Below are 15,832 nucleotides of genomic sequence, written 5' to 3' on the forward strand. Positions count from 1 at the left end.
CCGAGGGACACCACTGAAACCTTGGATGCAGCAGCTACACTTTCTGTGACTGAATGTGTTGAAAGGATGGTGCCCTCTATCCCCAAAAGTGACTTGAATGAGGTCAGGGAATTACTGAAGACTAACAAGAAGCTAGCAAAAATGATTGGGCATATCTTTGAGATGACAGATGAGGATCCTCGAAAGGAAGAGGAAATTCGCAAGTACAGTGCTATCTATGGGCGGTTTGATTCAAAGCGGAAGGACGGGAAACATCTGACTCTGCACGAGGTAAAGATGAAAACATAGAGTAAATATTTCCTTCTAAAGTGTAAGTGGGTGGTTTGTAAGCAAACGGTAACACACCTAAGATAGAGGCTCCTTTACGCAGTTGAAGATGCAGCCTCACACTGATTTATGTAGATGAATTGCAGTAAGACAACAGTATATTTTAAAGCACAATTCTTGCAGATGTAATTGACCAATTTTAATAGTGAAAATTGCCTTTGGTTAAATATGTCTTTTTCCTAATTCCTGTGGTGCATTTCATACTATTATGTTGCAGAGCATTGTGTCGTTCTGTCCCTTTTGTAGTTATTTTTTTTTTGTTGGTTTGTTTTCATTATTATTTTTTCTTAAAGAGACATAAAACCCCAACATTTTCTTTTATGATTCAGATGGAACATACAATTTTTAACAACTTTTCAACTTCTATTATTGAAAAGAGGAAGGTAAGGTTAGGAGTGTGCACGTGTCTGCAGTTTTGTAACAATGTTATACATTAGCACAAGCACTAGATGACAGCACTATTTGACAAAGAATAACAAAAGAATGAAGCAAATTTGATAATAGAATTAAATTGGAAACTTTTTTTAAAATTTTATTTTCTGTTTGAATCATGAAAGACATTTTTTGGGTTTCATGTCCCTTTTAAACGTTGCCTTTCACAGGGACAGTCTAGTATAAATTAAACTTTCATTATTCAGATAGGACTTTTAATTTTAATCAACTTTAAAATTTACTTTTATCATCAAATTTGCTTTTTTCTCTTGGTATTCTTAGTTTAAACTAAACATAGGTAGGCTCATATGCTAATTTCTAAGCATTTAAGGGCTGCCTCTTATCACATGCTTTTTAAATCTCTTTTTTAACACAAAGAGACAGAAAGTACACGTGGGCCATATAGATAACACTGTGTTCAGGCACAGGGGGTTATTTAAGATCTAGCACAAAACAATGCTAAATTTAAGACAATAGATAATAAACAGTCACAGTCATGTGATCAGGGGGCTGGAAGAAGGTTCCTAGATACACGTTAATCACAGAGGTAAAAAATATATTAATATAACTGTGTTGGTTGTGCAAAACTGGGGAATGGGTAATAAAGGGATTATCTATCTTTTAAAACAATAACAATTCTATGGTAGACTGTCCCTTTAAAAGATCACAAAATTGTGGGCAAAATGAGAAATCAGTAATAGCATGGTCTCAGTTTTTAATGTGTAAATATGTTTTTTCACAGGTATATTTTGTACAACAGTGACATGGGGTTGAAGGACCACTAAATACAGTAGAAATGCATAATTAACAAGGGCATAATAAAAAGACAATGCAATAGCTTACTCTGAATTTCACAAAAGCATTTTTTTTCTGGCAGATTTATTTTTTTTCCTGTTTGCCAGCCCCCTGTACCATGTGACAATCATCACCCAATCACAGACTAGTATATGTATACCCTGTGAGCTTGTGCGTATGCTCAGTAAGCTGGTGCCTCAAAAAATGTGCATATAAAAACGTGCAAAATTTGATAATTGTGTGCACTTTCTTAATCATGAAAATTTAATTTTGACTTGAGTGTCCCTTTAAAATAAATGCATTATACATTTGTATGTCGTCATTATTGAGAACATTTATGCAAATCAAGTTTATTTTGATTGGTACACGCACAGCTTGATAAAACTGAAACCTAAATGTAGACCTCACCTCACTTATAGCTTGAAACCCTGCTTTGAAGGGAGGTAAAAGGCAGAATAAAAGTCTACTCTATCACTAGAGCAGTTTATTTTTTTGACTAATAGGCTCTCTGCTGCAGCCACTGTCTGGATGGTGTACATGTATGCTTTACTGGTGGTAGTTAAAGGGACACTCAAGTCAAAATTTAAACTTTCATGATTCAGATAGAGCAGGCAATTTTAAACAACTTTTCAATTTACATCCATTAACAAACTGTGCACAGTCATTTAATATTTACACTTATAAATTATACATATATGCATTTTTGATTGGTTGATGGCTGTCACATGATGCAGTGTAGACATAACTGAAATTTGTCTGAAAAAAAAATTAACTACTCATTTGAAGTTCAGAATAAGTGCTACTGCATTGTCTTGTTATCATGCATGTGTTGATTATGCAAATATACTGTAGTTACTGTTCTTTTAATAAAAAAATAATAATTTTTTTTTTTTACCTGGCTAAGCTGTGATTTTTTTTTTTATCATTGCATTATTTTGGCTAGAAACTTGCAAATTGCAAATAAGGGGTGTCACACAGGCGGTGGATGAATCAGTTGAGCTAGGCATTAAGGATGTGCAAATATTTAACATTTGTTAGAGTAGAAAACACAACACACATATCTGCAAATCTAGATATTTTTATGATGTACGTTTAGTCTAATAAATTTGGCACCAAAATGAGCCAATTGCCCCAGAATTCGCCCATTCCAACGAATGCTGAATATTTGCATATCCCTACTAGGCATGGAGTAAATAATTTGATCTCATTACTATATCCATTTGAACACTTGCTTAAAGGGACAGTCAAGTCAAAATTAAACTTCATGATTCACATAGGGCATGCAAACAACTTTCTAATTTATTTTTATCATCAAATTTGCTTTTTTTGTATTCTTTGTTAAACATAGACTCATAAGCCATTGAAGGCTGCTTTTTATCTTTGTGCATTTTGACAGTTTTTCACAACTAGACAGTGCTAGTTCATAGGTGTCATATAGAAAACATTTTGCTCAATAACTGAAATAAGGGGGCAGTCTGCAGCAGCTTAGATACAAGGTAATGCCAGAGGTAAAAAAAATATATTAATATAACTGTGTTTGGTAATATAGAGATTATCTATCTTTTTAAACAATAACAATTTTCAAGTTGACTGTCCCTTTTAAACATCATCATCTCTAGTGAGACTACTCAAGCAAATACCTGGAAATCCACCTGTTTACCCCTTAGCAGCCTGTAAGAGACGTCTTCATCGGCCCAAAGCAGCAATAAAGAACTGCACATATTTAGTAAATAAATTAGCTTAAATTTTGCTAAGTTTCACTAGATACATACATAAATAGCCTGTATCTAGAGAGGGGATACAAGGGCTTTTACTGTTAGTAACTAATAGGGCAGCCTAATCTTATATCATTCTTTGTAGCTCAGATTTGCTTTGTTTGAGGAAGTTAGCAGCATATACAGGTGTATGCAGATTGCTTTTTGTGTCACCTGTCACTCTTTTTGCTTGCTATTTGTACTGTTTATCACTTCTTTAAAGGAATATAAAAGTGCAAAAAGAAAATGCTCTCATTTTATTATTGCACTAGTTCTTGCATACAGCTTTGTGTTTAACCCATGCAAAGGGATTAAACACATGGTTAAAGTACAGAACAGCAATGCACTCCTCTGAGCTACCTGAACACATGGTGAGCTAGTGTCGAGACAATTATGTATAGCCACCGGTTATGAGCTAGTTCCTAGAGAACAAAGTAAATTAGATAATAGAAGTGAATTTAAAAGTGTCTTAAAGGACCACTAAATACAGTAAAATTAAACAATTGAAAAATACACAATAGACAATGCAATAGCATTTACTTTGAATTTAAAATTAGCAGTAGAATATTTTCTGGCAAATGTGAAAGTTAATCTAGTCTTCCCTCCCCCTTTACCATGTGACAGCTATTAGCCTATCACAAAATGTATACTCGTTTATACTGTGTACTTTTGTACCTGCTCAGTAGGAGCTGGAGGCTCAGAAAAATATAATGAAAGTATTTTCTGATCATCACCTAATTCACAATTATAGAGAAACAAAATTTGCCTAAACTAATAACACACACAAACGGTAGTTTTCAAATATTTATTAAAGACATTGAGTAATTATTCACAATGCAGACTGGAAAAAAGTAAATGAACCCCTGTGATAGCGACTTCTCCAAAAAGCTATTTAGAATCAAGTATTTCAACTAAGGAGATGAGATTGGAAGTGTGGGTTGCACAGGTGCCCTGCTCTATACATAAAGCCTGGTTACTGACTGTTCTTCTCAAGAGAGATTGGTTAGTATGAACCATGCCTCAATCCCAACCTTAGAAGACACATTATACTCCCTAGGAGTGGGTGTCTTGCAAATATCACTCCAAATGCACAACGGGCAGTCCTGAGAGAGAACCCAAAGGTTACCTCAAAAGTCCTCCAAAAAAACTATACACACTGAGGAAGTCTTTCATGTGTCCACTATTAGAAAAACACTGAACAAGAATAGTGTTGGACACCATAAAGTAAACCAACCCTGTCTAAAAAAAACATTGCAGAATGTCTCAAGTTTGCCCAAGATCACCTGAATGTTCCACAATGCTTCTGAGAAAATGTGCTGTAGACAGATGAAAGCTTTCTGGCAAAAATGCACAAAGCTATGTGCGGAGGAAAAAGGGCACAGCACACCAACACCAAAACCTCATCCCAACTGTGGTTTGGGGCTGCTGTGCTGCCTCAGGGTGTGGACACCTTGCAGTCATTGATGAAACAATGAACTAAAAAGTGTATCATGTCAGGACAATTGTCTGGGAAAATTCACTATTTTTATATTGCATATTAATCACGTCTGTGCTATTTAAAATTGATCATGTGTATTTACTTATATATTCAGGTAAACATATACATATGTAGACATTTTACATAAGAATTTTAAATCAGCAGTTCATGACCTCAAACTAAAGAGAGGTTGGTTTATGCAACAAAACAGTGACCCAAGCACACAAGTAAATCAACTAAAGAGTGATTATAAAAGAAGAGGATTGGTGTTTTTGAAAGTCAGAGTCCTGACTTTAACCCTATTAAGATACCATGGCATGACCTGATGAGGGCTGTGCAATCAAGACAACCCAGAAATATTGATGAACTGAAATAGATTTGTAGGGAGGAATGGTCCAAAATTCCTCCTCAGCCTTATACAAGCGTTATAAGCAGCTACAGGAAACATTTAATGGAGGTCGTTTTTGCTAAAGGAGGATCTACAAGTTAATAAATTCAAGGGTTTACTTACTTTTTCTAGCCTGCACTGTAAATGAACGAGTGCTCAAAGAAGGTAACTATGTATTAAGAGCACATTGCCTTATAATATCCAGAGCTTACATTCACATTTTGTAATCGCATTTTGAAAGTTTAATTTTTTTTTAACTGAGACTTTGCCTATCTTGTGTGTCAACCCGACAATGTAGACAACCTTAGGAAAGGGCAGAGAGAATATCTTCTTTGAATATACCCCGCCAGTCTGAGTAAAAAAAATATTTAAATTAGGCAATGCCGAAAAGGACATAGAGCACATGCTCAACAACGACACAGACGCTTGCTGGTTGCCATACATGCACAGTACCTCTCCTTACTAGATAGAAGCTACATTGTAAAGAAAAACACATACAAGGGTCAGTGTATACACATACAGTGTAAAGACCATATACACTGATAAGATTACTGGTTACATATTGTGTTTTAAAAATTGCGGTGACATCACCGGACCCTGGCTCATGTGCAAACTAGGCACACGCGCAAGCAAAGAGCACAATACTGTAGGTAGGAGTGAGCAGAGCCTGTGATTAATAAATGTGTCCTACTGAGATTCCGGGGCCTGTTTAGGAGACTTGATTATAGACTCAAAATAATTTTTTAAAATAAAATTATACTTTTTTTGCAAAACATATTCGGATGGACTGTATTTCATAATAATGTTAAATTGATTAACATTATAAAAAATGCAGTAATACACTGTCCCTTCAATGTCTTCAATAAAAATGTGAAAGTACAACTGTTTGTGTGATATTATCTTAGTTAGATTGTGTGTGTCTATAATTGTGACTTAGATTAAGTGAATAATCAATGCAGAAATCCAGGCAATTCCAAAGGGTTCACCAACGTATTCATGTAACTGTATATTATAGATAATCTTTGTACTACCTGGAAGAGACTTTCTTTCATAAATGTACCCTAAGACATTAACCATTTTGTATGCATGTATAACTGCAATGCATTATGTGACAGGTTCTAGTGGAATTAATGTTTGAGTCTTTAGAGTGAAGCCGTCCATACTGAGTTTAGAAAGTATATAATACACATGTGCATCCTTAGGTGTTCCAAAGGGACAGAAAATGTTTAAAATGTGTATGACAGAGATTGCATTTAAGGGAGGGATTGCAAAAGTGTTTTGTGGGGTAAAACAATAGTTTCTGTCAACTTCAAGCATCAAGTAACCCTAACAAATCAATGGCCAGATTACAAGTGGAGCTTTAACAGTTACGCACAAGCAAAAAGGGGTTTATTGTGGGTGTTTGTGCACGTCTGGCTTATTACAAGTTGAAAGTTAAACATGATCACGCGAGCACAATTGAAGTTAAAGGGACATTAAACACCAAAAATGTTATTGTTTAAAAAGATAGATAATTCATTTATTTACCATTCCCCAGTTTTGCATAACAAACACTGTTATAGAAATATACTTTTTACCTCTGTAATTACCTTGTATCTAAGCTTTTGCAGACTGCCCCTTATCTCAGATCTTTTGACAGACTTGCATACTTAGGCAATTAATGCTGACTCTTAAATAACTTAATGTGCGTGAGCACAGGGTTATCTATATGAAACACATGAACTAACGCCCTCTAGCTGTGAAAACTGTCAAATGCAGAGGCGGCCTTCAAGGACTTAGAAATTAGCATATGAACCTACATAGGTTTAGCTTTCAACTAAGAATAACAAGAGAACAAAGCAAATTTGATGATAAAAGTAAATTAGAAAGTTGTTTAAAATTGCATGCCCTATCTGAATCATGAAAGTTTAATTTGGACTTTAATACTCTGGTTAACTGTTTCTTGAAAACTTTCACAAAACACATCAAAAATACATTACAAAGTACAGTTACACTCATAATAACACCATCTAATAAAAAGTATTAAAAAAAAAAATTGCAGAAAAAAAGTTATAACGGCTCAAATATATGAGGTCTCGGGTGTAAAAAGGCAGGCAAAGATATGTACATGTCTAAATATCTATATGTTTGTATGTATACTGTGTATGTGTGTGTGTGTGTGTATGTATGTGTGTGTGTGCGTGCATATGTATTTATATATGTATTTACAGACATATATACACATACATACATATGTATCCATTTATGTATGTGCATTGGAAAGTAGATGAAAAGATGTAAAAGCATATTTATGCAATATTAATAAAGTTTTATACTGTGTATTTACTGTAAATATTTCACATTCCAATGTTCTGCACATGGGGGGATATGTTCTAAGTATTTATAAATAGACATTCCTATATATATCTGTATATATCTATACCTATATATAATCATGTGTGTATATATATATATATATATATATATATATATATATATATCTATAGGGCGCAATCCGATATAGATCGTAGTTTGCGGCGCAAGTGAGGGAACCCCCCGCCGCCCGTAGTCTCAGCTCGCAACTCGAGCTATCCAATATACGGCGCCGTCAGATGCTAAACTGGCGTAAGTCGGATAAACCAGCGATGTCCAGAAATCTGCGTAAGTACAAATTTCTGGAGTCGCCAGTGACTTACGGCACTTTAGAAACTGCCGGCGCCTACAAAACCTGACTAAGTTATGAAATCACCCGTACTGTCGAACACGCCTCCCAAACATAGCCCGACATGTCTAACCCTCTATCCGCTATCCCCCCTCACTCTCCTAATAATAAATGCATTAACCCCTAAACTGCCGCTCCCGGACCCCGCGGCCACCTACATTAACTACCCCCTAATGTGAGTTACTACCCCCTAATGTGAGCCCCTATACCGCCGCCAGCTACATTACCTACCCCTTAATGTGAGCCCCTATACCGCCGCCACCTACATTAACTACCCCCTAATATGAGCCCCTATACCGCCGCCAGCTATATTACCTACCCCATAATGTGAGCTCCTACCCTGCCGGCAGCTATATTAAAATTATTAACCCCTTATCTAATCCCCCTACACCGCCGCCAGCTATATTAAATAATTAACCCCTTATCTAATCCCCCTACACCGCCACCAGCTATATTAAATTAATTAACCCCTAATCTAATCCCCCTACACCGCCGCCACCTATATTAAATGAACCCCTAAAATACTAAACTATCCCTACCACTAAACCTAAGTCTAACCCTATAAATAGCCCTGAAAAGGGCTTTTTGCGTGGCATTACCCCAAAGTAAACAGCTCTATTGCCAGCCCTTAAAAGGGCTTTTTGCGGGGCATGCCCCAAAGACATCAGCTCTTTTACCAGCCCTTAAAAGGGCTTTCGGCGGGGCATTGTCACAAAGAAATCAGCTCTTTTGCCTATAATCTAAATCCCCCTACACCGCCGCCACCTATATTAAATAGATTACCCCCTAATCTAATCCCCCTACACCGATTGGTTCAGCCAATCGGATTGAACTTGAATCTGATTGGCTGATTCAATCAGCCAATCAGATTTTTCTATCTTAATTTCCAATTGGCTGATAGAATCCTATCAGCCAATTGGAATTCGACGGACGCCATCTTGGATGATGTAATTTAAAGGAACCTCATTCGTCGGGAAGTCGTCGTGCCGGATGGATGTTCCGCATCGGAGGAGCGAAGAAAGAAGATTGAAGATGCCACTTGGAAGAAAACTTCGCCCCGATGGAGGACCTCTTCTCTGCCGCTTGATTGAAGACATCGCCCGGATGGAAGACTGCTTCTCTGCCGCTTGATTGAAGACATCGCCCGGATGGAAGACTTCTTCTCTGCCGCTTGATTGAAGACATCGCCCGGATCGGATGAAGAGTTCTGCCCGGCTGGGTGAAGACAAGGTAGGGAGATCTTCAGGGGGGTGGTGTTAGGTTTATTTAAGGAGGGTTTGGGTGGGTTTAGAATAGGGGTATGTGGGTTGTAATGTTGGGGGGTGGTATTGTGTTTTTTTTTTACAGGCAAAAGAGCTGATTTCTTTGGGGCATGCCCCACAAAAGGCCCTTTTAAGGGCTGGTAAGGTAATAGAGCTGTTAACTTTTTTTATTTAGAATAGGGTAGGGAATTTTTTTTTATTTTGGGGGGCTTTATTATTTTATTAGGGGGCTTAGAATAGGTGTAATTAGCTTAAAATTCTTGTAATCTTTTTTTTATTTTTTGTAATTTAGTGGGGGTTTTTTGTAATTTAGTTTAGTTTATTTAATTGTAGTTTAGTTTAGATATTTGTAGTTTATTTAATTTATTGATAGTGTAGGTGTATTTGTAACTTAGGTTAGGATTTATTTTACAGGTAAATTGGTAATTATTTTAACTAGGTAGATATTAAATAGTTATTAACTATTTAATAGCTATTGTACCTAGTTAAAATAAATACCAAGTTACCTGTAAAATAAATATAAACCCTAAAATAGCTACAATGTAATTATTAATTATATTGTAGCTATCTTAGGGTTTATTTTATAGGTAAGTATTTAGATTTAAATAGGAATATTTTAATTAATAATATTAATATTAGATTTATTTTAATAAGAATTTAGTTAGGGATGTTAGCGTTAGATAGGGTTATTATACTTAATATATATATATATATATATATATATATATATGGGAGTCAAAGGGTAAACAGCGCTTATGGAGATTCTTAAAAACTGAATAATATTAAAATCTCGGCAGTGTTGGTGGGTAAAGAAAACAAAAAAAAAAAAAAAAAAAAAAAGGGAAGAGAAGTATATGAATATACGTATATATATTAGAGTCTTTGATAGGATATTGGAATCCTAGTGTAATGAAGGCGTAATAGATACCCTTACCAAAAGTTACCTCAATCCTATGAGGTAAGTTTGCCGCATTGGAGGATGTATCTAGTGGTTGAATGAATCCTGGATGTTCTGGTCTGTATAAAATCGCTGCCTCTTGGAGTAGAATGGGATGTGGGTCCCCGACTCGGAGTCGGAAAAGGGAAATTTTTTTGTATCTGCTGACACAACTCTAAGGAAAATGAAGAAAAAATAAGAAAAGAAAAAAGAAATAAGTACCCTGTAACCACGTCACCTGCTCTGACATCCTAAAGTTCATACCAAGACAAGAAAACCAAGCTCCAAGAGGCAATAAATACAGGAAGTTTCCTAAAGAAACCAGCACAAAGGGGACCCACATCCCATTCTACTCCAAGAGGCAGCGATTTTATACAGACCAGAACATCCAGGATTCATTCAACCACTAGATACATCCTCCAATGCGGCAAACTTACCTCATAGGATTGAGGTAACTTTTGGTAAGGGTATCTATTACGCCTTCATTACACTAGGATTCCAATATCCTATCAAAGACTCTAATATATATACGTATATTCATATACTTCTCTTCCCTTTTTTTTTTTTTTTTTTTTTTTTTTTTTTTTTGTTTTCTTTACCCACCAACACTGCCGAGATTTTAATATTATTCAGTTTTTAAGAATCTCCATAAGCGCTGTTTACCCTTTGACTCCTATTTTTCCTATATTGTATAGACTTAGTCTATCATACAATATTTGTACCTTCATAGCTGCTCTATGAGATTTTCATACCTCTGACTAGCGCATTTACTTGAGTAACGCCTGTTTCCACTCACTGACACTGAATGGTAACATTCTACTTAATTCTATATATATATATATATATATAATATAATAACGATATTAACTATATTAACCCTAATATAATTAGGGTTAATATAGTTAATATATATAATATAATAACTATATTAACCCTAATATAATTAGGGTTAATATAGCTGGCGGCGGTGTAGGGGGATTAGATTAGGGGTTAATCTATTTAATATAGGTGGCGGCGGTGTAGGGGGGATTAGATTAGGGGTTAATACATTTATTATAGGTGGTGGCGGTGTAGGGGGATTAGATTAGGGGTTAATCTATTTAATATAGGTGGTGGCGGTGTAGGAGGATTAGATTAGGGGGTAATATATTTATTATAGGTTGCGGCGGTGTAGGGGGATTAGATTAGGGGGTAATACATTTATTATAGGTGGCGGCGGTGTAGGGGGATTTATATTATAGGCAAAAGAGCTGATTTCTTTGTGACAATGCCCGCAAAAAGCCCTTTTAAGGGCTGGTAAAAGAGCTGAATTCTTTGGGGCATGCCCCGCAAAAAGCCCTTTTAAGGCAATAGAGCTGTTCACATTAGGGGGTAGTTTAATGTAGCTGGCGGCGGTGTAAGGGGCTCACATTAGGGGGTAGTTTAATGTAGCTGGCGGCGGTGTAAGGGGCTCACATTAGGGGGTAGTTTAATATAGCTGGCGGCGGGGTAGGGGGTATGTAATGTAGCTGGCGACGGTGTAGGAGGATCACATTAGGGGGTTATACTTTTAATGTAGGTGGCGGCGGGGTCCGGGAGCGGCGGTTTAGGGGTTAAATACTTTATTAGGGATTGCGGCGGGGGATCGCGGTTGACAGATAGACATTGCGCATGCGTTAGATGCTAGGTTTTATTTAGCAGTTCGCGGTTGACAGGTAGATAGCCATTGCGCATGCGTTAGGTGTTAGGTTTTATTTAGCAGCTAGTTTAGGGAGTTACGGGGCTCCAATAGACAGCGTAAGGCTTACTACGGCTGCATTTTGTGGCGAGGTGAAAATGGAGTAAGATTTCTCCATTTTCGCCACGTAAGTCCTTACGCTGTATATTGGATACCAAACTGCGCGGGTTTGGTATACCTGCCTATGGCCCAAAAAACTACGGGCGAAGGCAGAAATATACGAGCGTAACTTCTAGGTTACGCCGTATATAGGATACCAAACCCGCGCAAATCGGATTGAGGCCATATTGTACCAAAATACCATCAGAAATATGTATTTATGAATACATAGAACATATTCTGCTCTGTGAAGAACATTGGAATGTGAAATATTCATATATTATCATGTTTGGTTAGTGGACTTGAGAATAAGCGATTGTTTTTGCGCATATATAAGGGTATAAGGTGGTGTATTGCTGAGTGACATTAGATAATATATGTATATACACATGTACCTATATATGATAAGAAGAATTAATTTGTATATTAAACTTGGACATGCTCTGACCATTGCTAGATACATTCATTTGTATTGCAAGTCTGATGTCAGAAATTGGGTGACACCACCCCTCTTACTGATTACACCTCAGAGTTCAAAGCAGACAAATGTCCCCACTCACTATGCAGATTGCACTTTGATGTATATCTAAATATTTCAATTAAAACAATTGCCCTGATACTTACCTAATTCAAGATGCCCCTGTGGACTGCAGCCTAGATGTCTGCAGTGTGGGAGAGATCTCAGGATGGACAGCAAATTTAAATATCTATCATCTAAATGTTAATCATTCCATACTGAGTTAAATATACAAAACCCTAGACTCCTCATCTGAGTTAAAGGTATCTAAGGAAGAAATATCTTAACCTGTGTAATTTGAAAGCATAAGAGTTTGAAGATTTAAAGTTAAACCAATTGTCTATATAGTTTTCATATGAGTTAATATAATAATTATATATATATATATATATATATATATATATATATATATATATATATATATATATATATATATATATATATATATATATATATATATATAGTCATGTTATATACATCTAAGATGTGTCTGATGCCCAAGATACTGTATCTATATTAAATTATAACTACTAAGTCTCCAAATAGAAATATGTCTTTTAAATACATTTTTTTAAATATATTATAAGTAGAATTGTATGGAAACATACATCAGATAGGTATATTCATTATTACATGTATTATACATATATATATTTGAGAGATATCAGAATACCCTCATGTTGGGTATTGAAATACACATGCTCAGTCAAATTAAATAATACCCTATCAAATTAACCAAATAGTTTGAGATAGAAAATATAAGTGTATTAAATGAACACTTTAAAAATAAATGAGAAAATATATTTTTATGTAGTATTTACTAATGAAGCTAAATTCCGTTGCCTATTGTTCCCCTGGTGTCCAGCGCGAGAATTGCAGCCAAAGGTATCCCATTAAGGAAATTGGATTACAAAGTGGCATTCCCAGTAGCCAATGAGAGTTAAGGGCGTACACAAATTCTATTGGGCGATTAAGAAATCGGGAAGAGTTTGGTCTCGGACAAAAACTCCTTGCACAGAGAGAGGGCTCTTGCTGCTTTGTTTGGTGACTTACTAACTGACCTTTGCCGTACAGTCTTTGTAAGAAAAACCTGTTGGAATCCTCTTTCTGATAAGAGATTATTGGGCTTAATTCTCTTCCAAAATTGGTGCAATATTTCCCCACATATGACAATAGAGTTATCAGGGAGATTGAACTCTCATTGGAGCTAGTAAAGTATAAGCGATTGTTAATTATATTTTAATATTTTAAATCAAAGTTATTCTATAGCTATAGTATAATTGTAGCTGGGATTTAAAAGGGTATTTTGTATTTATAAATTAACATTGCATAGACTAGGGTAGCTTAGGTAAGAATAATTATATTCAAAATTAAGTAATTTGACCATAGAGGAAAAGAGAGATTTTGTATTTTACTCTTATGAAATTGATTTGGAGTTGCTGTAAAATAGAGGTTGCATGTACTTTTGTGGCTACATGAGACGTATTAATACAGTTTTATTTGATAGATGTTGTATTGATAATATAATTGTGTACAATCTCTGGTTGATTATTTGAAGTATTGTAAAACTATTTTGGGCCAAATAGCTTAATTATATTTTTCTGGAAGTTCTATTAGATTTATTGAGATTTGGTAAGATTTGTGTTGAAATATTTGGTTATATTGTTAAAGGGGCAGTAAACCTAGAAAATAATGTTATATAATTCTGCACACGATATATATATATATATATATATATATATACATAGTAACAAAATGAAGACTTGCACTCGCTGGGTATTTCAAAGATCAAATTTACTGTGACAAGTGTAACGGTTCGGGAACTTTACATCCCCTTCCTCAGACACAAGTGATACAAAAAGCAATGCCTTTATGGCCAAACATAGTTTAAACCCCACCCCCCAATTAGACAAAAAAAAAAAACGCCAAAATACGGTTCTCATGGTAACCACTTGGTCACAAAAAATCATCATAGTGAAATTTACATATATTGTCTGAGTACATATTACTCGTAGTGTAATTCATCATAATATTGTGACTTATAAATAAGGAACACAGAGACAAACATAGATAACATACAACAAGAGAAATGCACAATACTATACTTCTATGGGCTGAACAGTTATCAGAATGATCACGCTTCCAATTCAATGCATAATCTGCCAGACTCATAGAAATGTGTATTATTTACATTCAATATGGCTTGTAGTACGGACTAAACAGTTATCGGATTAATACGCTTCCAATTCAATGCATAACCTGCCAAGCTTATAACCATATATAAATATAGCCAGCAACCATGTATCTTATTTACATTCAATGTAGCATGTAATGCATGCATAAAAGCGCCACTAACCCCTTACGATTTGACATGTTTCCCACGAGCAATCCTGTAGCAGCTGGATCATCGCCATTCCGTCTGTGATACCGGAAGTGACATGTTCAGTCACAAGGAAGGCATTAACCAATCAACATGTGGCTATCCGGTTGCCCTGGAAACAACAAAACAAAAAACGAACACAGAAACCCCCAAGGCTTGTGATATTTGCTGTATTCCATATTGCTATATCACACTTGATATATAGATGTCTGCCCGTTTGGGCTCAATTGGAGTATAATTAACACTGTGCATAAGGATGTGTGTGACACTGGCTATAGATGATTCCTACATATAACCTTTATATCTTACTTGGTAGGTGGGGGTCCTGTGTGCCTGACATAGTAACGTCTGATAATATTTAGATATATGATGCACTAGTGATTACGCTTGATAGCCTTGGGGGGTTTCTGTGTTCGTTTTTTGTTTTATGTTTCCAGGGCAACCGGATAGCTGCATGTTGATTGGCTAATGCCTTCCTTGTGACTGAACATGCCACTTCCGGTATCACGGACGGAATGGCGATGATCCAGCTGCTACAGGATTGCGTGTGGGGAACATGTCAAATCGTAAGGGGTTAGTGGCGCTTTTATGCATGCATTACATGCTACATTGAATGTAAATAAGATACATGGTTGCTGGCTATATTTTTATATGGTTATAAGCTTGGCAGGTTATGCATTGAATTGGAAGTGTATTAATCCGATAACTGTTTAGTCCGTACTACAAGCCATATTGAATGTAAATAATACACATTTCTATGAGTCTGGCAGATTATGCATTGAATTGGAAGCGTGATCATTCTGATAACTGTTCAGCGCATAGAAGTATAGTATTGTGCATTTCTCTTGTTGTATGTTATCTATGTTTGTCTCTGTGTTCCTTATTTATAAGTCACAATATTATGATGAATTACACTACGAGTAATATGTACTCAGACAATATGTGTAAATTTCACTATAATTTTTTTGTGACCAAGTGGTTACCATGACAACCGTATTTTGGCGTTTTTTTTTTTTTTTTGTCTAATTAGGGGGTGGGGTTTAAAC

At 35.8% G+C, this 15,832-nt stretch overlaps 1 protein-coding gene across 4 annotated transcripts in view; it reads left to right on the top strand.

The window, feature by feature from the left end:
- NAB1 (NGFI-A binding protein 1) overlaps window positions 1–15,832 on the top strand; it is a 94,313-nt gene that overhangs the window by 20,356 nt on the left and 58,125 nt on the right. For all 4 annotated transcript variants that reach the window (XM_053698619.1, XM_053698620.1, XM_053698621.1 and 1 more), the window contains exon 2: window positions 1–270. This exon is cut by the window's left edge and continues 568 nt beyond it. In XM_053698619.1, the coding sequence (XP_053554594.1) occupies window positions 1–270 (270 nt within the window). The remainder of the gene's footprint in view (window positions 271–15,832) is intronic.

Source organism: Bombina bombina, chromosome 1, assembly GCF_027579735.1.
Source record: "Bombina bombina isolate aBomBom1 chromosome 1, aBomBom1.pri, whole genome shotgun sequence".
Lineage (NCBI taxonomy): Eukaryota > Metazoa > Chordata > Amphibia > Anura > Bombinatoridae > Bombina > Bombina bombina.